At 40.8% G+C, this 25,948-nt stretch overlaps 1 protein-coding gene across 1 annotated transcript in view; it reads left to right on the plus strand.

Annotated features, from left to right (window-relative positions):
* Window positions 1-1,251: 1,251 nt before the first annotated feature.
* The window catches only part of TSPAN8 (tetraspanin 8), a 37,423-nt gene continuing 12,726 nt past the window's right edge, over window positions 1,252-25,948 (plus strand). Inside the window, exons 1-5 of the mRNA XM_080659645.1 lie at window positions 1,252-1,714; window positions 15,752-15,814; window positions 22,204-22,338; window positions 24,748-24,822; window positions 24,922-25,029. Coding sequence (XP_080515771.1) covers window positions 1,655-1,714; window positions 15,752-15,814; window positions 22,204-22,338; window positions 24,748-24,822; window positions 24,922-25,029 — 441 coding nt within the window. The 5' untranslated portion in view covers window positions 1,252-1,654. The remainder of the gene's footprint in view (window positions 1,715-15,751; window positions 15,815-22,203; window positions 22,339-24,747; window positions 24,823-24,921; window positions 25,030-25,948) is intronic.

Below are 25,948 nucleotides of genomic sequence, written 5' to 3' on the forward strand. Positions count from 1 at the left end.
CATGCTTGTCAACAAAATAGTATTTTAACCTACATGTTTCCTTTGATAAATAAAAACCAAATCCATTTGGTTTTTCATTCAGTTAAAAACTCTCTCTTCTTTTAGCCATGGATAATCCTAAATGTACTGATATCTCAATAGCATTTCAAAATAATTTCCATTTTCTAGGAGGAAACAGCACAGAACACCAATAATTTTAGTGATTTAAATGTTAAGCAATACTTTTTAAAATTAGTTCTAAATTTGGCCTTGACACTAAATATTATTGCTACTAATACATGAAAAACATATTATGTTTATAATCAAGTACTGGGATTGTTTCAAAAGCATCTTTGTATATCAGTAAAAGTTAGAAAAATATTCTTTCAACTATTCAAATTTTTTAGAAGTTCATGATTGCTTATTGTATAGAACATAACAAAGATCTTAAAGAATTATTATTTTTTTTTCAAGAAAACTTTTTGAAGTACAGGGTTCTTTTATTTCGGGGGTTAGGGGGTGGGGAACCCTTCTTTTTAGAGGCAGGATGTGGAGACTAGCATGACCCAAATTGTTTACACAAAAGCAGTCCACACCTCCCTAATTAGGTCAGAAAATTTTGCCTTTACCTGCAACAGCTGCCTTCTATTAGTACTGGAAACAAACTCTGCAATCTATGGTCATTGAACTATGACCACCTTCTCTTTTTGAAAAAAAAAAAATTTTTTTCTGTCCAAGAGACCCGGAATCCAGAAATTGAATTGGTGGTGAGGAGCTTTGATAGACATAACTTATCAGTGTCCACCTTATAAACATACTGACTCATCAGAATGGCTACACATTATAAAATGAATGCAATAAGGGGAGTCAGAGAGTGACTCCTGAGAATTTTTTTTCCCTTTTACATCGTAAAGAAATAAAGATAAAAATGGAATGTTCTTATGATAGGCAGGGCAGCCTCTCCCTCCCCACTTCCCCCAACTGTGTTGCATTTAAAGAAGCTCCATGAAATTGTTTTGAAATACATTTAGAAACTTTGGAAGGCAGGTACAAGTAATGGTTGTTACCACTATTCTGGGGTTAAGGATAAAAGGCTGCTATGTCTAAACCTTCAGATTGGGCAGATTTCTAAATGCATTTTATTGCATCTGAAAGAAATTTGCATTCTTGAGAAAATGCAATGCAAAAATGAGTTGAGACACAATGTCCCTTTATCTCAAAGCAAAGCAACCTAATTTCCTTAGGTAGAGTTGAAATAGAGGGCAGGCAAGTCAGGTTGTGGTTTCTGAAATCTAACAACCTAGTATCTCTGTGCCATTCTCTCCCGGGTTCAGTGCCACTCCCTTAACTTGATATCTGTTTACTTTAGAGGAGGCAGTTTTTGAAAAAGGATCATAAATATCCTGGCCTGGTGCCCCAGAGCCATGACAAGCAAAAGAACACACTCGCCTAGAGATAGCCCTTGAGATATTTAAATGTGTGGGTTAATTTTTTATCCACTTTAATAACTAGATTTACCCCCCACCCCCGCCCCCTCACTTCTTTGCTTTCTATTTCTGCTCTGAAGCCACGGGCACAGAAATCTCTGCAGGCAAATTACTCCTGAGCATATCGCCGGACAATCCTATAACGAACAGCTAAATTCTCAGCATCTGATTCCTGATCCTTTTTCGACATGGCAGGTGTGAATAACTGTATAAAGTATTCTATGTTTATCTTCAACTTCTTGTTCTGGGTAAGTGTTTTTCTTTTAATTATCAATTTTATGCAACAAAGGGGATCTTGATATAAATATCATAAACGAGAACAGGCTCTGTACTAGAGAAATAAGAGGAGGAGGAAAATGTATTTTCCATTTACTTGTTTGGATTTGCTTGTTCTTTCTTTGGTTATTTCAGTAATTGAAAAGGAGCCAATGTCTCGAGAAAGAGCACCTCAGGATCTGTGAGGATAAACATTTTATAACTATTTTGATATTGTTGCAAAACAATCACAGAGGAAAAAAATACCCCTTAATTAAAGGATAATTATTCTTAGTTGTACATCATGCAGGCCTCCCCGGTGTTAGGACCCTGTGGGAAAATTCTGATCTGATTCCATCTGGATGGAGCCCAAGCCCCTCAATCCTAACCTTTGCATCTGGGGTTGCAGCAGGTGGACGGTGGGACGTCAGAAGACAAAGTCCTGAGGAAAGGATTGTTTTCAGAAACCCACAAAAGAAACAATGGGTCATAAAGAACTTGAGAAGGAAACAATAAAAGTATTTAATTGTGAAAAGGTGAAACTAAGCCACTCGGTTTGTATCAGCATTTTAAAGTTAGGATTTTGATGTGTCATCACCCCACCTTTTAATCAACAGGTTTAGTATTTTAGCAAGTTCTTGTTTCCCTTAAAAGTCTGTTGAAATAAGACATAGCAAATAAACTGATAAGTGGAATCTAACGTTGGAAAATGGAAAAATAAGATATGGAAAGGCAATAAAGTAAAGGGCAGGCAGGGATGTAGGAAAACTGACATTATTTTCAGTATATATGGTGCAATTTTAGATTGTTCAAAGGAAAAAATCATTTTGTATACTGATTTAAAAACTGGCTAATGCAGTATAAGCAGAAGAGAGTTGTGGTTTTGTTTTTCACCTGGTTACCTCTAGTAAACAAGCAGCTGGTATCTAAATGTTGGTAAATTTCTGTTCTATTAAACTAATGATATACTTAATTAAACAATAACTATAAGAATACAGTCTTATTGTACAGACTGACTTTCCATTCAATGTCCAGTAGCCATAATGAGTACAGATGATATGCAGGTGAAGTTAGTGAGCATATAAATAGATAAAATAAAGAAGGTTTGTTCTTTGTACTTTCTCTTTTCTCTAAAAAAAAAATGGGCCGCCTTTGTAAACAGTAAATGAAGCGCATGAATATATGCTGGTTTTTTAAGTTAGTCCTGATAAATTTCTTTCCTTGGATATTTAAAATTGATTGAACATTGAGAGTAGAATGTAAACAAAGAAATGGCTGGTTTTGTTTTTAGCTTTTTATTACGGAGAACTTTAAACATCCACATAACAGGACAGGGGTAATCAACACCATCATCTAACCCCAATGGCCATGAAGCCATTGTAAATCTTTTCCTGTTCATAGTCTCATCCAACTTCCCTAGCCCATATTATTTGGAAGCACATTTCGGATATAGCATTCCATCTGTAAATATTTTAGTATATATCTCTAAAAGATAATTCTTTTAGAAAATGTAACCACAATGTCATTATCACACTAAAAACATTAAGAATTTCTTAATTGATTATCAAATATCCATCTATGTTTCAAATTTCCCATGGCTTTGTTAATGTCCCTGTTTGAATCAGAATCCAGATAAGGCCCATACATTGTGCCCACACACTGATATATCTTTGACATCCATTTTCACATTTAGATTATCCCTCCATCTTTATCTCTTTTTTTCCCCCCTTGAAATTTATGTACTGGTGTGTGTTGTCTTGTCACAGTTTTCACGATCTGGATTTTGCTATTGTCATACCCACAGTGTATATAGATTAACAGGTTCCCCATTCTCTGTATTTACTCTAATTTAATAGTCACATCTGGCAACTTGAAAAAAATCAGGTTATTTCTTTTTTCAGATCTATACTAATAAAAGGGTAATATGCTAATTAGACCGGGAGACCTTCGGGAGACTGGCCAGGGAGGGCAGTTGGGGGCCATGAGGCTGGCAGGGGAGGGCAGTTGAGGGCCATGAGGCCGGCAGGGGAGGACAGTTGGGGGCCATGAGGCCGGCCGGGGTGGGCAGTTAGGGACCATGAGGCTGGCCGGCCAGGGAGGGCAGTTAGGGGCCATGAGGCCAGCCGGGGAGGGCAGTTGGGGGCCATGAGACTGGCAGGGGAGGACAGTTGGGGGCCATGAGGCCAGCCGGGGAGGGCAGTTAGGGACCATGAGGCTGGCCGGCCAGGGAGGGCAGTTAGGGGCCATGAGGCCAGCCGGGGAGGGCAGTTGGGGGTCATGAGGCCGGCAGGGGAGGGCATTTGGGGGCAAGCAGGCCAATGGGGGGGGCAGTTGGGGGCAAGCAGGCCAGCGGCGGGGGGGCAGTTGGGGGCAAGCAGGCTGGCAGGCAGAGTGGTTAGGGGCGATCAGGCAGGCAGGCAGGTGAGCGGTTAGGAGCCAGCAGTCCCAGGTTTCGAGAGGGATGTCCGACTACCAGTTAGTTGGACGTCCCCTGAGGGGTCCCAGATTGGAGAGGGTGCAAGCCGGGCTGAGGGACCCCCCCACCACCCCTGCACTAATTTCATGCACTGGACCACTAGTATAACTACATTATAAGTGATACTGTGTTCTTTCATCAGGAGGCACATAATGTCTGAACATGTTACTTTTGATGATGTTAGTAGCCACAGATACTCAAGAACCTAAATCCTTAGTTCTGTAAGAGTTTTAAATGAGCGATATTACATTTCTATTATTTTTCCTTTATTTATTAGCTGTAATGTTTTCCATGAAGAGAAAAGAACCTAAATCCTTAGTTCTGTAAGAGTTTTAAATGAGCGATATTACATTTCTATTATTTTTCCTTTATTTATTAGCTGTAATGTTTTCCATTGACTCATTGGTTACCAGTGGTACCCAGTTTTTATTTTAAAAGGCAGCACAAATGTTTCTTATTCGTTACCCAGCAGATTTCAAAATGATGAGTTAAGTTTTTGGTATCATACAACAGTGATAAGCAAGTATTTTCTTTAAGTAACTTATGCAATAATACATTTAAATGCCATCAGAGTTCTCATCTTCATTGATGTGTAATTTATTCCATCTTTGGCCAGTAGGAGCATCCTTAAAAGTTGTCTCCTGAGTTCTTTTACCGTGATCCTTAGAACTTTGATAACTTCTTCACTTCTAGGTATGACAAGATATTTCAGGCTCACTTCCCTATTTCCTGCCCAGCCTGGACTCAGCTATTTTTCCAAGAAGTACTGATATCCAATTTTTAAAAAAAAAACTATAACCATTGTCTTTTCATGGTACAGAATATGTCTCATTTAAACAAATCAAAATATGAATATGCCAATAAGTGCATGGCTTCTATTTTAATAACATGTCCCAAAGTACTCAAACCAGTAGTAATCCTCATTATGAAATTACTAGAGGCCCAGCGCACGAAAATTCGTGTGTGGGTATGGTCCCTCGGCCTGGCCATGCGATCAGGGCCATCTTCCCCGGCTTCTGGCAGCTGGCCCCGCCCCCTGCCGCCACCCACCTCCGGTTCCCCATTCACCATCAGGCAATCCGAGCCTGCTGGCCAGGGGGAGGGACCAAGAGGTCAGCCGATCCAACCTGCTCGCTGGCCCCATCCCCGCCGTGGGTCGCCCTCTGTGTGTGGGGCGACCGGCAGGGTGGGGGTCTTGGCCTGGCACTGCCCACATACCCAGCCACCGATCCCTGGTTCCCCATTTGCCATCGGGTGATGGGAGCCTGCCAGACAGGGAAAGGGACCAAGAGGTGGTCAGTGTGCCTCATAGTGACTGGTTGAGTGGTCGTTCTGGTCATTCTTCTGTTAGGGTCAATTTGCATATTACCCTTTTATTATATAGGATAAAACAGTGGAAATATATCTCTGTTGTAAAAATACAGCATACAAAGTGAATACATCAGAGGTCAGTATAAATAGTTAAGCAGGAATTTGGAATAAATCTGAATTTTAAACTACTATGATAAAGATGGTGTAAGAAATGGGTATGCTATAGGTTCAGCATGATTCATTTAAGGGTAGAGTTCAAGGTGAGTTGTAGACATCTGTACCATGCTGTTACTTGACATTACTGTTGCATCTCTGGGGTGCTCAGATTATTGTATGGGTACCATTATTTCTTTGTTTTTCTGATAATGAAGCCAAAGTCTGATGCTGTAGATTTCAGTTAGACATTTCTAACTTCCCTGGGCTAAAGGCCTTGTTCTTACCATCAGCAGAGTGCTGAGCTCTACAATATCTCTATGAGCATATTGAAATGGAGGCTTTGGGTGAGAGCAACAGTTATAAAGACCAATGATAACGTCTCAGCCTCCAGGCAACATGTTTTCATTCAAAATCTAGACAGCAGGAGCAGGCTCTGAGGTTAACGAGCCATTCCTATTTCTATTCTTCTCTCTACCCACAACCCAGAGTTCTCAGCTGGAATTTTACAGTCCTTCATAGGAAATTAGCAATTTGTCACATTCCTAATGTTTACTTACACAAAATTTCAAGAGTCCCACTGATGTGGTTTTCGTATAGATATCCAGGGCCTTATGTTTTTAAATGCATTCTTTCTGGTGTAACTTGTGAAACTAAGCCTTTGCAAAGTAGGGCCAGATGTTGAAATATCTGTAAGATATGCATATGGTCACTTAAGTTAAACATACCGGCTTCTTTTGTGAGAGAACTTGAGATATGCCACACAAATATGCCGTGATTTCCATTTGTTAGAATTAGTAATTGAAGAAAAACATGTGAAAGTGAATATCACTTCTAATCACTCATGCTAGAGGCTGGTGTGAGTTAAAGTGACTTGCAAATGATATAAATAATAGATAAATTATAGGTACAAAACCTATTTCTCTAGTCTTTTGTCAAAACAGATGAACTGCCCACATTTTCTTTTGATCCTCTCAGATGAGTCAGGCTTGGGAGTACTGTAGATGCTTGAGGTGTCTTAGGAGTCTGGGGGAGCATGGAACACAGGGCCTTGGGCTCATTGGTACAGAGGAGCCATTACCGGTGGCGGAGAGCCATGGAGAGGCCAGCTCTGTATGAAGGACAGCAGAGTGGAGGAACATTACTAATGGCAAATGAGGTGAGGTAAGAAGGAGGAGCCAACGTGTAAAGCCAAATGGATCCGCAAGTGAGAGAAGCCCATGCATGAAGCAATTTGAAGAGAGCAGAAGGAAGCTAGAGTTTGGAAAGTGTCCAGAAACCAGCATTTTGATGTTCATCATTGTATTTTATGTGGTGCCTGGGTCTCTAGATTAGATGTTCTGAGAGCAATTAAAAGAGTTGATGCAGAACAGACATAACTAGGAGATAGGCTATATTAGAAAATAGGGCACAGTTATATTTCATTCTGTCAGCTGATAAATTCCCTCGAGATAAAGATTTGACTATGGCAGAAACGTGTGAGCTTAGTAAATAAAGCAGTTGTCTGCCAGTATGCAATCCGTGTGGAACTATAACAATGACAAAAGGCATCGGAGCCCAGTGGTTGAGCGCTCAGGCTCACCTCAGCTCCTTCCTCACCAGCTGTGTGGCGGGGAAATTAGTTAACCTGTCTGTGCTCTACTGTTCCTCATCTGTAACATGGGGGTAGTAGTGGTATCTACCGCCTGGGGTTGTTGTGAGATTAAGTGATTTAATTTCTATAAAGAACTCAGAATAACAATAAATAAATGTTTATAAAAAACAAACACTTCAGCCAACATTGTATAGGCATTTTAAAAAGATATATTTTTATTGATTTCAGAGAGGAAGGGAGAGGGAGAGAGAGAGAAACATCAGTGATGAGAGGGAATTATTGATCAGCTGCCTCCTGCACACCCTCCTACTGGGGTCAAGCCCACAATCCAGGTACGTGCCCTGACCGGGAATCAAACCATGACCTCCTGGTTCATTAGTCGATGCTCAACCACTGAGCCACACTGGCTGGGGTCAATAGGCATTTTTATGAGACAAAAATATAAAACCATTGTGCATAGCGATTAATACATTCCAATGTTGGATTTTCAAACAGAGGGGGAAATAAGATGTCAAAATTATGATAAGGCAGAAATTCTATCATAAATTAAGGGAATGGAAAGAAAGCATGTTTTGTAAACAGACAGACAGATTCAACTCCTGACTTCACCCATATCGATTTGTGGCCTGGAACATGTTCCCTGACTTTTCTGTGCCCTGGTCTCTGCACTTGTAAAATGAGGGTGATAATTTTATTTGTCAGGATTCACTGAGATGTTTTATGAATGCCTATAACCAAGGATTGACATACAATAATAGCTCAGGTTATGGTATTTTCCCCAAGTCCAACCATCATACTGCTTTTTAATTTAAAAGTATTGGAATCTGGTGTGATAGTATTTTATAAATAATTTTAGCTCTACTCTGACCCTCCTCTAATCTCATAGTGCAAGAAATCTGTATATTTTTATAGCTAGAGGAATATGCTCACCCTAAATATGACCTCTACTTTGAGTACCCAGGACCACAATTTCCCTGCCCAATGGCTTCAATTTCCCTCCCCAAATGGCCCTATTTCCAGGGTCTGCACAAACCCTTCTGCAGGGGTGGTCAGCAGGGAGCTATTTGCCAGGAATGAGGACAAATTGTAACAGATCCGGCTTGCAGGCTGAGATATCCATACCCATTCAGTTATACCCCTCAGAATTTAAGACAGAGCTGGAAGTGAGGAATGGGGGCCTGGGCCACCTCCTTCTGCTAGTGAACTCTGAAAATTCTAAATCAAACCTTGTCCTCCAGGTCATTAAGTGGGTATATTTGTGACAGCAGGAAGATGGAACACATTTTGTATATATTTATCACTTGAGTTATAACTTCTCAATACAGAGACCTGTGGTCTGTTATTTGTATTCTTGCCCCAGGTTCTGCAAATGTTCTTTGAAACAAAGTGCTAAAAAAATTCCTGAATGTGCATCATTTCATCATTCAGAAACATTAGGATACCAGTCAAATGCCGAACATTCAACTCTCTTTATGTATTTTGAAGTTATGTGAATTTTAGTGATTTTATGCTTCAGGAAAGATAACCTGAAGTATGCTTACCCAGGACCTATTTGTGTCAGAGGAGATGTGGTTGATTTCTTTCCTTTAAATTTAGAGGTATTTAAAATGAGAATTTGCAGTAGTTATACGGGGTTCTTGGCTTACTTCAGAAGTTTAGAAAATGCACATGAATGCAACCACAGGGACACACCGCTGTGTATTTAACACATATTAATACAGTAAATATCATTCATAGGGAAGGTAGAAAACCCAAAATATCACTCATAGTAACAGAGCCTGCTAAGAATTGAAGGTTTTAATTTACTCCCTTGGTTTAGAGCACCAGAAAATCCAATATTATCTGAAGGCTGGGGCCGACTCTGTAAGTCAGAGCTGCATTAGGCCATGCTTGCAGAGAAAATGACCAGCAACCTGCCTCCAACAGGAGATCTGAGAATTAATATATCCCCTGTTGTTAGAGAGTGAAGCAAATTAATAAAAAATTAGAACAGGTTCAATAAAGAATGAACAAGGGCTGGCCGACATGGCTCAGTGGTTGAGTGTCAACCTATGAACCAGGAGGTCATGGTTCGATTCCTGGTCAGGGTACATGCCAGAGGGTGTGGGCTCAATCCCCAGTGGGAGGGGGGGTGTGCAGGAGGCAGCCAATCAATGATTCTCTCTCATCACTGATGTTTCTGTCTCTCTCACTCACTCTTCCTCTCTGAAATCAATAATTTTTTTTAAATAAAAAAATAGTGAATAAGGGAAAACCAATGTAAGTGCTAATAAAAAACCCCATTGAACCAGTGAAAGGGAATGTCACTCTGAAGCCTTAGAGGACAAGTACACACCCCTGAAAAAAACACTCCAGCATCCTGAAAAAATATCAGGAAATTGGTATCCACATGCCATGAAAGAAATAGGCCCCTCCCTCCCCCCCATAAAATGGTGGCTGGAGGTCATAAGAGAAGATAAAGTTAACGGGAAAACCATAGGATGAGTTGAAAAGGGAAATGAATAAAATAAAGAAGTACTTTAAGTAAACCAGAAATACAATGATAGAATTAAAATCCACTCCAGAAATCACATTACATGGAGACAGTAAAATAGAATCTCAAATTGAGAAGCTCTGTCAGAGGAGAATCAAAAAGAGATAAATGATGTGAAAGGAGATGAGAGATCGAGAGAACAGAGGACAGAACAAGGATCAAATTATAAAAATTCTCATGAGCAACAATTTCATAGGCCATATTATCTTATTACAATGCAATTAAACTAGACTTTTGAGTAATGGTTAATAAAAGAGGAAGCTTGAAAATTAACAACAGTAGTACTGTCCCAAAATGTTAGGACTATACTCATGATCTCTTGTGTTCTGGAGTTATTGTAAAAACAAACCTTGTAGTTATCCAAATGATTCATTTGGATATTTTCTTATTCTTTTGTAACCTTTCAGGAGAAGCATAAGGTTTCTCTTAAGTTTACCTTAAAAGTGTCTATTTTGGACCAATAATGACATAGCTCACAATATATTCTTCCTCTTAGCGTAGCACTAGCACTATGCATTTCTTCCATTCTTCAAAAACACTTTGATAATCACCTAAATAAAAAGAGAGTTGAGAGAGAGTGAGTAAGGATGGTTGGAGGACATATTGTCCGTGAAGACCAACGGGCTTGTTCTATACCATTTGTTTGTGTCCTGGATGTTGCTTTCCATTTTCTTCCCGCCCTTTATTAGGGGGCTTGGGCTGCCATAACAAAATAATACAGAGTTGATAGGTTAAACAACAGAATTTTTTTTTTCCTCACAATTCTGGAGGCTGGAAGTCTAAGATCAAGTTTAAGATCTAATTTGGTTTCTGGTGAGGCCTCTCTTCCCAGAGAGGCTGCCTGCCTTCTTTTGTGTTCTTATATGGCCTCTCCTCCCTCTATGTGTACATAGAAAAGGAAAGATTCTCTCTCTCTCTCTCTCTCTCTCTCTCTCTCTCTCTCTCTCTCGTTACAAGGTCACCAATCATATGAGATTAGGATCTTGCCCTTATGGTCTCATTTAACTTTACCTCCTAAAAGCTCTACCTCAACATACAGTCACATTGTGAGTTAGGACTTCCAACATCCCAATATAATTTAGTCTACAGCATGCTCATAAGCAAACCAAAAGTACCTCATTTCTTAGCATGCTGGCTCAGATCAACAGCATCCTAATTCCATAAAAAGAAAGATGTTCTGCCCTGGCCAGCGTGGCTCAGTTGGTTGAGCATTGACCTGTGTACTGGCCCAGTGTGATTCCCAGTCAGGGCACATACCCAGGTTGCAAGTTTGATACCTGGTCAGGGTGCTTGTGGGAGGCAGGGGATTGATGTTTCTCTCTTGCATCAATATTTCTCTCTCTCTCTCTCTCTCTTCCTCTCTCTCTAAAAAAAAATCAATAAAAATATTTTGAAAAAGAAAGAAAGATGTCCCATGAGAGCTGAGTGACAACCACAATAACTCATTGGGGGATGGGATGGGAGTGGAAGTAAACCTAGTCAGTTCTACAGTGTCCACTGGGCTAACCTGGGGGCCCCACATAACCCATTTCCTTTTATAGCCTTATCAACAGAAAGGACAGAGCTAGACATTTTTTTTTCTTAATTTGTATTCCCAATCATTTAAAACACTAGTGGCCCAGTGCACGAAATTCGTGCACATTAAAAGGGGATTAATTAGAGGAAATAATTTAATATTGCTATTTGCCCTTTCTCTATAATAGAAGTGTCAGAGTTGAAAGGAAGTTAGTAAAATGTATATGAAAACCTTCCTCCTGTTAGAGTCTGGGGCGCACCACGGGGCCCAGAGTCAAGTCCCCGCCCACCCACATGTGCCTCAAAATCATGTAAGACCCAGACCGGGCTGGCTCCCGCCCCCATTGGGCTAGATCCAGACCTGGCCAGTCCCACCCTTGTCAAGCCCCGCCGGGCAGGGGATGTAGCCTCAGGTCCCCTGGCCCAGCGCCAGGACAGGAGGTGTGGCCTGAGGGCCCCAGCCCAGACTGGGGCGGGGGGCGTGCCTTGAGGTCCCCCGTCATGCCCCGCTGGGCGGAGGCACAGCCTGAGATCCCCTGACCCAGCACTGGGGGTGCACCTTGAGATCCCCTGTCAAGCCCCACCAGGCGGGGGGGGGGGGGGGGGGGGGCGTGGCCTCAGGTTCCCTGACCTGGCACTGGGGTGGGGGTCGTGGCCTGATGTCCCCCGGCCTGGTGCCAATGTGGGAGGCGTGGCCTGAGGTCCCCTGTCAAGCCCAGCCAGGCAGGGGGGTGCAGCCTCAGGTCCCCTGGCCCGGTGCTGGGGTGGGGGGCACAGCCTAAGTTCCCCCGTCTAGCCCCAGCAGGCGGGGAGTGTGGTCTGAGGTCCCCTGTCAAGCCCTACAGGGGCGGGGGTGGGCGTAGCCTCAGGTCCCTGCTGATTGCTCATTAAGGCTCCTTATGGGAACTTGGCTTCAGCTGTGGGTGCAGCCATCTTTGTGATGGAGTGATGGTCAATTAGCATATTCCCTCTTTATTAGATAGGATTATAAAAAGATTAGGAACAAACCCATAAATACAATCTGGAAAAGAGCTCCAAGAACTATTATTACCAATCTAAAAACAATTGGAATAAATTAGGTTAGTATCAATCATGATACTAGAATGATGTTCTTGACAGAAAATCAATTTATTTTTAAAGTCATTTAATAAATTTATAAATGATTTCATGTTATTAAGACTGATTTTTACATATGAATTTCTTCTATAAGATGAGGATGATATATTTTAAGCATTTGTTTCTTGTTTTTAGTGATGTTGTTTGAAGAAGGGATAGAAATGATAGTTTGGCCAACTTCAAAAACCCTAAGAATATTGATCTAATTGGGAAGATTGAAGTTGGGCAAAATATTCTTAACTTCTGAAATAATTGAATACTCTTTCTTTTTCTTTTTAAAAAGACTGTAATTTGTTAGAGCAGATTCAAGTTCACAGCAAAATTAAGACAGTACAGAGATTTCCCATATACCCCTGGTCCCCACACATGCATAGCTTCCTCCATTATTGATATCACTTGCTACAGTGGTACATTTGTTATAATTGTTGAACCAACATTGACACATTATAATTGCCCAAAGACCGTAGTTTACATTAGGGGTTACTCTTAGTCTTGTATAGGAGATTGGACAAATGTATAATGACATTGACATATATCCATCATATTATTATACAGAGTATTGATTCACAGGCCTAAAATCTTCTGTCCTTTGCCCATTTATTTCATCCTCCCTCCGGCAATCCCTGATTTTTTTTGTTGACATTGTTAACCCTACTTGAGGATATTTTTTTCCATTGATTTTTAGAGAGAGTGGAAAAGAAGGGAAGGAGGAAGGAAAGAGAGAGAGAGAGAGAGAGATACAGTAATTGGTTGCCTCCTGAAACCCAGGTATGTGCCCTTGACCTGGAATCAAACCTCAGTGTTCTGGTTATGCTCTAACCACTTGGCAACACCGCCAGGGCAATCCCTGATCTTTTTACTGACCCCATAGTTTTGCTTTTTTCCAAATGTTACATAGTTGGGATCATACTGTGTGTAGCATTTTCAGATTGGTTTCTTCACCTAGTAATACGCATTTAAGTTTCCTCCATATTCTTTCATGGCTTGATAGCTCATTTCTTTTTAGCTCTGAGTAACATTCCATTGCCTGGATGTACATAAAGAAGAACATCTTGGTGGCTTTCAAGTTTTAGCAATTATGAATAAAGCTACTCTAAATATCCTTGAGCAGGTTTTTCAACTCTTTTGGGTAAATACCAAAGAGCATTTTTGCTGGATCCCATGGCAAGAGTGTATGTAGTTTCTGAGAAACTGCCAAATTGTCTTCCAAGATAGCTGTACCATTTTGCTTCTCATCAGCAATGAATGAGAATTCCTGTTGCTCCACATTCTTATCAGCTTTTGGGATTGTCAGTGCTCTGATTTTGGCCATTCTAACAGGTGTGTAGTGGCATCTCATTGTTTTCATATCCTTTCTTTAAATGTTAATGTAACAGATAATTTCCAGTGGTTGAGAAGACTAAAAGTTACCATTTGAGGGGGAAATATGATTGATTTCAAAAGATTTTGGAATAATTTAATGTCTAAATACATTGAAAAAGTGAACTTAAAGGTCACATAAAAACAAAAAATAAGTAAGGGTTTAAACAATCTTGTATTCTTAGTCTCTTAGAATTCTTAAAGTTTTCTTAATAGTGACATCAATAAATATCAGATAAGGATGATAATCATATATATTTAGATAATTAATACTACATTCAATTAAATCTAAAAGCCAGAGCAACTATTAAGATAATCAATGCAAATCTTCCTATGAAAGAAGAAAAAGAAAGAAAATATCAATGAACAAAGAAAATAACAAAAAATCCAACTGCTATAAAGTTACAGACAATCCCAGGGAGTCTCATTATCATTTGACATAAATTCTTACAGACTTACTTAATAACAAAGAACTGCTAACATGCGTATTTTATCTTCATCTGCAAATGAAATTAGAACTAGTTGAAACAGGGAGAGAAAATAAGGAGGGTTCTCAGGCTCCAAAGCTGTTTTTTCAATGGTTTGTATTTTATAGTGTGTGCCTATGAGATAATTAAATTAATTGTACAGCTGACTTGGTGATTTGATAAAGAGCTTTGGTTTTCCATTGCATTCCTTATTCTGTAGGAGTAGAAGCATGCAGTAGAGGCAGGATTGGATCAGTAGTGCTGGATTTTCACGATATGACTGTGATCTGCTAAGGGTTCTGGTTTCTTTACCTGAAAAGAAGGGTTTGAACCTACATGATTTTTGAGTTCCTTTAGGGAACACAGATTCTCAGGTTATTCAGTTCCTTTAGGGAACACAGATTCTCAGGTTATTCAGCTACTCATGGCACTCCCTATTCCTCATCAGAGCCCTTGACTCTACCTCTACAGCTAACTTTATGAGAAGCCATTACAAATGAAACTGTTGCTTTGGGTATTCCAGACATGTGGTCCAACTGTGCATGATAGCAATGATACTGCAGGGTCACTGGGCTTTGGAGGACTCAGCCAGGTCTGTGTCAGAGCACCATAAGGCCAGAATAATCTAGAAAGTCCTCCAAGGCCTGCTGTATTTGGTATGTTACCTGGTTTGTTCTCAACATCTCTATCTAATAATAGATCTTTGATTTTTTTTTGATACCACACATATATATCTTAAAAAAAAAAAAAAAGACCCTAAAAGACAAGGGTTTTTCTTACACCAAAGTAAAATGTGTTTCACATTTTATGTGTTGGCCTTGGTCCAAATTAAATAATCTGGTAAAGTCATTAAAGGAATTTAAGACTTTAAGTACTGTTCCTCATTGTTGCTCTTCTCTGAGTAATCTTTACTACCTAAAAGCTTATTTTAAAAGAGTTTATTTGGGTACAGAAAGTGCTATGAATGTTTGTTGCTTAACTGCAAATTTTGTCAAATGTTCTACTTTTCTTTGTCTATCTAACTTCTCGTTTCTTGGATCTTGACTAATGTTTGGTAATTAGTTATTCTGCTTTTTTTTTTTTTTTTTTTTTTTTTTTTTGGTCTAAGACAGCTTTTCAGAGACAATCTAGGGCCTAATAAGGATATTTTGTCTTTAAACTGTTGTGATTTATCTTTTGTAGGTTAAAATCTAGCAAAACCACCGAGTTAGAGTTGAAAAATGGAAAATCATCTTTCCCCTGCCCCATATTGGAGATGTTTTTTTTGTCCTAGACCTATGACTGGACTGTACATGGGAAACATTATTCTTATCAAACTTACCAATTACAGTGGACCATTTTAGCAGTTACCTGCATGGGAATATGCCCTATTTATGTCTTTTAGGGGATAATGGTATTATAATTAACAGATAGACCATTTGTAACCAGATGGCTAGGGGTTTGTGAGATTAGAGTTGCCATTTATCTTAGTTGTACTCTAATATACGCTTTTTTCTTCTCCTGCAGCTATGTGGTATCTTGATCCTGGCATTGGCAATATGGTTACGAGTAAGCAAAACTGAGCAAGAGGTAAATAAATAAATAAAAGCTTCTCCTATCCCTAAGTAGATCATTTTTCCTATAATGATGAAAGTAATGACTATAATAAGTGTTTCTATAGCATTTTCCTTAACTGACTCATATAATTATTTACATTGATAAGTGATTTTATAATATAATTAAATTTAATTAATCAAAAGTACTCACTATGTGCCTGGCTGTGTTGGGCATGGATCTTCTGGAGATCCATGACACAGTTCTTCTGGAGAATGGAGGTGTTACTTATTCCAAAAATAGGAAGATCGCAAAGAAAGTGGAGGTGGGAAGGGACCTGAGTGGAAGTTAGTCTTTTCCTTCATGTGCTTAAGGCCAGCCTGAAGTGTAGCTGGACGATAATGATCACCTTTCCTCTCCACCAGGAACGATTTTTGTAGTATAAGGTATTGGCAGTCATTTGGCTGATCCCAAGGTGGGGTGGTGGTCCAAAGGAAAGAAGGTAAGAAGTCCTCTTGGAGATCTGGAATCTGCGTTTTAAAGGCAGCAGTGTACAAAGATGGGTAATAATGACCTGTGGCCCTTGGAAATGGAGGCTGGTCACACTGGTGTAACGCAACAGTTGGCTGGGGATTTCCAGCTCCTTGCTATCTAGATAGGATTAGCATGCCCCTTTTCCCCTCAACACACACTGTGCATTGTCCTGTGGCAAAGCTCTTACCAAGATTTCCACAGGTCTAGAGGAAGTTTAGTTCATATATTTAGCTCGATATCCGATTTTTGGATTCCACCAGTGCTGTTTCTGTTCCACACCTTAGTGTCACAAATGTGGAAAGAGTGTGTGTTTGGGGAAAAGGGTGAGGGTGTGGGATGGTGGTTCTATTAATTTAACCCAACATCATGCCTGGCACTATTTCCTGCTTCCCTGCTTCATTTTTCTCTCCCGTCTTCTCAGAGTCACTCCACCCTTCAAAGTATTATCCTTACTGCCCTCAGGACAGTTTTCTTGTTCTTTGTTATCTGAGCTTCTGCCACTACTCAGGATCACATTATCTACGGCTAGGGCCTTTCCAAGGAACTTTACCAAAAAGTTGTCTCTAAGAGAAAGGCTGACTCTTATTTGATGATTAGAGGGGGGGATGGGTGGGTTGGAGGAGGAGAGAGTGGTTCCTCAGCCCAGCCTGTACCCTCTCCAATATGGGACCCCTTGGGGGATGTTCAACTGCCAGTTTAAGCGCGATCCCAGGGATCGGGCCTAAACCGGCAGTCCGACATCCCTCTCGCAATCCAGGACCACTGGCTCCTAACTGCTTACCTGCCTGCCTGCCTGATCGCCCCTAACCGCCTCTGCCTCAGCCCCAGCCACCGTGGCTTTGTCTGGAAGGATGTCCAGAAGACACCCAGTCTAATTAGCATATTACCCTTTTATTAGTATAGATTAAGTTATTATTAAGCTGTCAACTAAGGTAATGAATTTTTTAATTAATTTTTATTGTTTAATTTTTCAATTGTAGTTTACATTCAATATTGTGTTAATTTTAGGTGTATATCATAGTGGGTACACATCTATATAACTTACTAGAGCCCCGGTGCATGAAATTTGTGCAGGAGGAGGGTGTCCCTTAGCCCAGCCTGCACCCTCTCCAATCTGGAACCCCTCAAGGGATGTCTGACTGCCCGTTTAGGCCCGATTCTGGTAGGATCAGGCCTAAACGGGCAGTCGGACATCCCTCTCACAATCCAGGACTCCTGGCTCCCAACTGCTCACCTGCCTGCCTTCCTAATTGCCCCTAACTGCTTCTGCCTGCCAGCCTGATCACCCCCTAACCACTCCCCTGACAGCTTGATTGATGCCTAACTGCTCCCCTGCCAGCCTGTTTGCCCCTAACTGCCCTCCTCTGAAGACCTGGTCACCCCTAACTTCCCTCCCCTGCAGGCCTGGTCACCCCTAACTGCCCTCCCCTGTAGGCCTGGTTCTCCCCAACTTCCCTCCCTTGCAGGCCTGGTCCCTCCCAACTGCCCTCCCCTGCTGGCCATCTTGTGGTGGCCATCTTGTGTCCACATGGGGGCAGCAATCTTGTGTGTTGGAGTGATGGTCAATTTGCATATTACTCTTTTATTAGATAGGAGGATAGAGGCCTGGTGCACGGGTGGGGGCCAGCTGGTTTGCCCTGAAGGGTGTCCCGGATCAGGGTGGGGGTTCCCTTGGGGCATGGGGCGGCCTGGGTGAGAGGCCTGTGGTGGTTTGCAGGCCGGCCATGCCCCCTGGCAACCCAAGTGGAGGCCCTGGTATCTGGGATTTATTTATCTTCTATAATTGAAACTTTGTAGCCTTAAGCGGAGGCCAACGCAGGCCAGGGTGTGCAGAAAGCTTGGCTTCCTCTGTTGTTGGGGAAACCCAAGCCTCCTGCTCGCTCCGTGGCTGCAGCCATCTTGGTTGGGTTAATTTGCATACTTGCTCCTGATTGGATGGTGGGCATGTCTTGTGGGTGCAGTGGAGGTATGGTCAATTTGCATATTACTCTTTTATTAGATAGGATGAAGTGATTTCCCATTAAGTCTAGTATCCCTTGACACCATACATAGTTATTACAATACTATTGACTACACTCCCTGTACTGTACAGGTAATGCATTTTCCATTAATTCTTATTATACTGTGGTGCAGCTAAATGCCTTTGGATATAGTCTAGTTGAAAGAAAGATTACAAGAAAATTAACATTTTTTCTAAATGGGTGACTTTCCCCTCCCTTCCTTCCTTCCTTCCTTCCTTCCTTCCTTCCTTCCTTCCTTCCTTCCTTCCCTCCCTCCCTCCCTCTCTCCCTCCCTATCTCTCTCTCTCTCTCTTTTACTTTTATTTCTTTTCATTTGAAAGTATGCTTTATACCATTAGAGCAGTGGTTCTCAACCTTTTTAATGCTGCGACCCTTTAATACACTTCCTCATGTTGTGGTGACCCCCAACCATAAAATTATTTTCGTTGCTACTTCATAACTGTAATTTTGCTACTGTTAATGTAAATATCTGTGTTTTCTGATGGTCTTAGGCTCTACAGCAGCAGTTCTCAACCTGTGGGTCATGACCCACAGATTGAGAACCGCTAGCAGGGTCGCCTAAGACCATAGGAAACACAGATATTTACATTACGATTCATAACAGTAGCAAAATTACAGTTATGAAGTAGCAACGAAAATAATTTTATGGTTGGGGGTCACCACAACATGAGGAACTGTATTAAAGGGTCGCGGCATTAAAAAGGTTGAGAACCACTGCATTAGAGAAACCAGAGAATCACAGTGGGAATTAGCTGCTTCCTCATTCTGTGTCTCACTGTGTTGAGAAATTGGGTGAGGGACAGATGTGGCAACTAGTTGGTAATATTCTAGTCTATCAGGATTTCATGTGTTGTTCTATGCTGATAAATGTAACTGTGACTTCCTAATGGCCTTGGGCTTTGAACTTTGAGTCTATTGATGGTATTTGAAGTTGCACAGACTCTCTGTTGTCTAGAAACTGATGTCTGACTTTGAGACTCACATTAAAGCACATAGATTAACAGCCACCTATTTAGAGGGTGCTTTGCCTTTTAAGATGTGTGTACAGCCTGTATTTTATTTTATTTTACTATTCCTGGTTGATATGGGAACATTTTCTCCCCCCCACCCCCCACCCCCAGTGCTTCTGGTAAACAAATTTAGTGTTTAGTCTATTAAGAAATTAACCAGATAGAATGTATTAAAGGAGAAGTGTCCTTGAGGATAAGAATAAATTAAGAGCTAGATAGCATCTTTAGTCACATTTTGCTTCTTGTCCTCTGCCAGGTTCTAAATCTGAACAAAAGTCATTATCTTTTAGAACAACATTACCCAGCTTGACTTATGTTAAATTGGCTTGATTTATATTTATTCAAAGTCAGTGACAAAGAATCCAGGCTGTGCAAAGAGCTGAATTTTACTAGTGGAAAACAGTGGTTGCAATTTTAGAAGGAGAAACCTGAGCATAAACACAGAAAAGAAGGATGTCAGAGAGGTCTAGGTGAACATCTTTTAGGGTACCTCTCAAGGATGCTTTGTTCTCCTTCAGGAAACACTCATCATCATGAGGCAAAGCATGTGGGCAGCCATTCTTGTCCCAGGAGATCCCTTAGAATCCAAAAAGGACCCTGAGCCACTTTCTTCCAGGTTCAGCTATTTCTCTCTCTTTACAAATTCTCCCCTTGTCCTGAGATACACTCAGATACTATTCATCCAAGACGGCTTTTAACACTCTGTTTTCCCTGTCCTGGAACAAACACTTGAACTCGATTTCCACCTCTTTTCTGAGTAAGAAAAGCCACTTGTTGGGCTGGACTTAGAATAGAGACCCACAGAAAATCAACACTCCTTTCTCATAAATTTTTGGTTGTGGTCACCTGCCCAGATCAGGTGGAAGGGCTTCATTAACCTGCCAAGTGCTGGCCGCACCACTTAGGTCTCACTTGCAGATGTTTGGCCTATTATTTCCGTGTCTGGGCTATTAAAGCAAAGTTCTGATAACTCAGGGAGTGAGGCTTCAATCCTCTCAGATGTGGTAGGGTTTGCCTGCACTGGTCCCAGAGTGAAGCAGTATTTGATGGTGACTGGGTAGAACGGGTTTCTTAATGATGTTTTGTGGGTTTTTGTCATTTTCTATTTTGACTCAGATGCTATGCCTGTTTATTAACAAAATTGACTTTTTAGCTCCAATTTTAACAAGCAAACAGACCACAATCAAACACAAAACATGCACAACAAACAAAAATATCTTTAGGACATATGTAAATGAAAGGTTTCTAAATATGTAAATTGAAACATTGTCTGTCAGCACAGACTCTTAGAGATAAAGAAGGCCTTGGATATCACAGAGGCTGACCCACTTCTCTTTACAAATGGGAAACTGGGCCTGGCTGCAGATCTTTGTTCTAATGCTTTGACAACTTCAGCACATTCCTTCCTACAGATTGTCGAATAAAGGTTCCCCCTAGACTATGAACTGGTTGAGAAAGTCATTTAAAATGTAAAGATCATTCATAGTAGTGTTTTTTTTTGTTTGTTTGTTTTGTTTTGATCTACATGATGTGTAGCAGATTCTAGGAGGCAGAGTCTTTGACGGTCTAAGACAGGGGTGGGCAAACTTTTTGACTCGAGGGCCACAATGGGTTCTTAAACTGGACCGGAGGGCCGGAACAAAAGCATGGATGGAGTGTTTGTGTGAACTAATATAAATTCATAGTAAAGGAGCGGAGGGGAGAGCAAGAGAACCGGATAGAACAGCCGGATCCGGCCCGTGGGCCGTAGTTTGCCCAACGCTGGTCTAAGAACTAATGCTCTACCTAGAAAGAGACCAGCAAATAGAGGTTATACAAGAGAGACGGGTTACACGTGGCACTCAACACAGGCACAAGGTTTCACTGTTTAATTATGATGTACTTAAGTGGTAGATTGAGGTTAGGTGTTAGGAAGGTAATGAAGAAGAGCATGTGTGGGGAAGAAGAATCAAATTATGCAGGTTGAATAGCCCAACCCACCACATAGGGACCTACTGTAAGATTTTTTCCCCTTAATATTCTGTTACTTAACAGTCAGGCAAATTGAAGAGTTTCTGGAAGACTCTATGGACTATATATCTTCTGGGAACAAGGAGATAGGATTGATATGAAATATCAGGTACTAGATTTTTTTTCTTAGTTTAAATTTTTTGTTTGTTTTGGCAAATGTATAGACCTGTGAAATTACTATTATAATCAATATATAAAACATTTTATTAACCCATAAAAGCTCCCTCATCCCTTTGCAATCAGCTCCTCCTTTCTCTCCTACACAGCTAAAAGTCATTCCCTGCTCTGATTTCTATCATCATAGCTTAGAGTTACCCATTCTTGATCGTCATATAAATGTAATCATACAATAATCACTCTTTTGAATGTGGCTTTATTAGCTCAACAAGAGATTCATTCATTTTTGAGATTCATTCATATTCTTGAGTCTCGCAGTAGTTTGAGAAACTTGGGCTTTATAATTCATTTAATTGCCATAGAAACACATGCGTTACAATGCTACTTTTATGTATAATACTCAAAATATGCAAACCAAAGAGCACATCATGTGATAGGTGAAAGTACATGTCCTTCTAAATTTAAAATAATTGGTGTTTCAAGGCCTTTTACATTGCCTCCATCCAATATCCAATATCCAATATATCCTCTTAGAAAAGTATAACGTTGGAAACATTATCCAGACAAGTAACACCTTAACAGAATGTAAGCTCCTTGAGGGCAGATGTTTTTGCTGGTGTAGATCACGGAAGTATCTTAAGGTCCTAAGGCACATAGTAGGCACCCAATGGATTTTTGTGGAATAAAACACATCAAGGAAGGGGATTTTCTGATTTCTCTTTTTTATTTTCAGTTTGTCAATGAGGACTCTGGCACGTATCCTTATATTGCTGTAAATATCTTAATTGCTGTGGGTTCTACCATCATGATTCTGGGTTTCCTGGGATGCTGTGGTGCCATGAGAGAGAGCCGCTGCATGCTTCTGGTGGTGAGTTCTCCAGCCAATCCCAACACCCACCCCTATCGTGTGCCAAAATGACTTGCCAAGATTGATGAAACTTTTGACTTCTGTTTAGCAGGTTTGATTCTGGAAGCTAATATGTTTAGCTTTGATTAGAGGGTACCCTGAGAGAAGATAAATTTTAGCCTTCATTTATTCATTATTGCTGAGTACCTGCTACATGCCAGATACTGTGCTAAATGATGCAGAGGCATTAAGACAATTAGAACCCATTAAAGAAGATGGACAAATAAATAATTAGCTACTGTGGGAGTGGCTCAAGAAGAAAAGGGCAAGGATATAGGAGGTATAGGAGGGAACTTCAAGCCAGAAGCAGAAGTAAATAAGAATGTGGTTGTGATGAGCTTTCCAAGAAAAAACACCCTGGATTTTTGGAGGAGCTATAAGGCCTTGGGCATGGCTGGCCTGTTTGGGGAACTGCTAGGCCTTGGGTATGGCTAGAGTGGTAGAGGCTCTTTTGGTAAACAATGGGAGATGGGTCTGAGTATGGACTGTGGCAAAATCATATTTCATGCTAAGAAAATTATAAGAGAATGAGATAATCTGATCTGTCACTTAGAAAACTTGGAGGAGGATGGATTCAGTTGGGATAATCCACAGACTCCACTTTTAAAATATATAGTAGAAAATAATAAATGGATACAGAAAACATATTAGAAAAATCATCACATATTTATTAGGTATAACTCTGACATAAGTGTTTATGAGAATTCACCTAAACTTGTTTCTCCCATAAAGTAAGTATTGTGTCAGTCCCTAAAAAAAGATTTTTTAAGTGTTTGTTTATTATGTGGGAAGGTAAGGACAGAGTTTTAACAGAACTTTATTAGCATCCATAGTGGTTGCCTTTAGATTAATAAGGCCTCATTTGCAATTGGAGATTCAATTACTTGAAGAGCTTGCTTTAAAAATCAATTTCTGGGCTTGGGCTATGTTCTCCAAAATAATGATTCAATAGATCTGAGGCTGGTTTGGAAATCTACATTTATAACAAGACCGGGTGATTCTGATAGCAGTAGAAACATTGTTTTGCAGTCAGTTCTGAAGTTTGTGTTTGAGGAAGAAAGAGGAGAAAGATAATCTATATATATATAAAGAGCCAGGGTCTGTAACATCCAAAATGACTGAAGGGATGACCGAACTCCAGGCTGCACATGCAGCAGGCTTGGGTGGGTGGGGACTGGCGAGCAGGCTGAAATTCTGACCTCTCAGAGAGAGAGGCAGGGCTGATCAGCAGCTGCCGTGGCTGCCGGTGTGGCCCAGAGAAAGAAGGAGAATCTGATCCGCAGCCTCTGTGGCAGCTGCTGATCAGCCCTTGCCTCTCTCCCTCTCCAGGCCTCACCAGCAGCCGCGCTTCTCTCTCTCTCCAAGAGGTCAGCAGTTCATCCCGCTCGCCAGCAACCTGGGGTGGCGGCTGATCAGCCCCACCTCTCTGATCAGGCCCAGAGATAGGCTCAGAGACGCTGACTGGCATAGAAACAGACCAATCAGAATCAAATCTGGGTGAATTGCGAGGAGCCAATGGCTGCCTAGGAGGCGGAGCTTTTGATGCTGACTCGCATAGAAACCAACCAATTAGAACCTAATCTGGGTGAACTATGAAGGCAAAACCTAAGGTCGGGGCTGAGGAGGGGTTTTAAGGGCAACAGCTGTTTGGTGTAAGGTGTAAGAAAGCATTTCAATTTTTTAATGACCAGTTTGGCAGTATAGTGCATATGGCTGGCTATCAGTCCAGGTATAGGGATCATCCCCTCCTGCTGAAAAAGGCTCCCCCCCCCATTTAAGCAATCCTATCCTATATATCTATCTATACTAATAAAAGGGTAATATGCTAATTATACCAGGTTGACTGGCCATCTTCCAGACGTCCAACTTCCAGACAAAGTCATGGTGGTGGGGGCTGAGGCAGAGGCAGTTAGGGGCGATCAGGCAGGCAGGCGGGTGATTGGTTAGGAGCCAGCGGTCACAGATTGCGAGAGGGATGTCCGATTGGAGAGGGTGCAGACTGGGCTGAGGGAACCCTTCCTCCCCCCACCCTCCGTGCACAAGTTTTGTGCACCGGGCCACTAGTATTCAAATAATTTCATCTGAGTTTTGAAACTTTTCCCCATTCAACAGCATACTGATGCCTACAATTCTATGAATAATTTTTCTTTTTTACTGCTTTCTATAGTCAGTCTTTGGAGCAAATATTTCTGAGTAGTAATGGTCCCAAAAATTGCTTCTTGAAGCAAAGGTTAGAATCAATAAAGGACATGGTTACTACTTCAAACTGTAACAAGACCCAGACTGCAGAATGAAGCACCATGCTAAGATGTCCAAAGATGTTACTGAATGCACTGGGGGATAACATATGTTCCTTTTTCTCTTTTTCAGTTTTTCATAGGCTTGCTTTTGATCCTGCTCCTGCAGGTGGCGGCAGGTATTGTAGGAGTTACCTACAAATCCGAGGTGTGTGCACATATGATACTTGATAATTTTGGAAAAGTCTGAAAAATAAAAATACTACCTCTGGCATGAATAATTTTAACAATATTCTTTAATTTTCAGTATGAGCATCTCCTGAATGAGACTCTCCATAAAAATGTAGATCTTTTGAGCGGAACAGATGAAAAAGCAAAGTCATTCCAGAAAGCCCTGATTAATTTTCAGAAAGAGGTAATCAGAATTCATAGGTCATTTGGGAGTTAGACTTAGTTCTTCTGTGTTTACTTAATTTTTAACAGGTGTGTTCCTTAAAGGTTAAAAAATCCATTTTGCAGATTTTCTGTCACCGTGCAATAAGAAAAATCCAAGAATATTTCTATTTTTTTTCCAGCATCTTACAAAGTTCTAAAGCAGTTCACAAGGACAGAGATTTAGAAGATATGTTTATGATAGATCAAGCTTCAGGGCCACATCAATCATTGTTTTAATATTTATATTGTGCTTGGGCATTTGGAGGCTCTCTCTCTCTCTCTCTCTCTTTCTTTCTTCCTCTCTCTCATAAAAATAATTATAATGATCACTTACTACTACTTACTAGGTACCAGGCTTTACATTTACTAGCTCACTGAATCTTCACAACTCTATGAGGTGGATAATATAATTATCTTCATTGTCCCTATTTGACAGATGAGGGGAGGAGGGCTTAGAGAAGTCTGACAGCTAACTAGTGATAGGATTGGAATTTGAACTCAGATCTGACTAGTTTATTCTTTTGAACAAGTACATTAACACCCCCACTCCTTCATTTGTTAGTTAGTTCATTTATTTAGTCTGCTTTGAAGGTATTCTCCTATCTGGCTCCTGCCTAATAGTTTAACTTTCTGAAACACGGCTCCGTAACGAAAACACTCTAATCCAGTCAGGTCTACCCACGCAGGATGCGTGAAGTGGTTCTGCTTCTCTCTTTTGCATTGTTCTCCACCTTTGGAATGCACTCACTACTTTTCTTTCTTTCCAAATATACATGTGATTGAAAGCTTGACTAAAATATTACTTAATCTGTGAAACTCCTTCCAACCACACCTTCTTTATCCATAATCCCCATCATCTTAACTATATGTAACATTTCACGTATGTCATGGAAACTCTC

The sequence above is a fragment of the Plecotus auritus genome (assembly GCF_963455305.1).
Source record: "Plecotus auritus genome assembly, chromosome: 3".
Lineage (NCBI taxonomy): Eukaryota > Metazoa > Chordata > Mammalia > Chiroptera > Vespertilionidae > Plecotus > Plecotus auritus.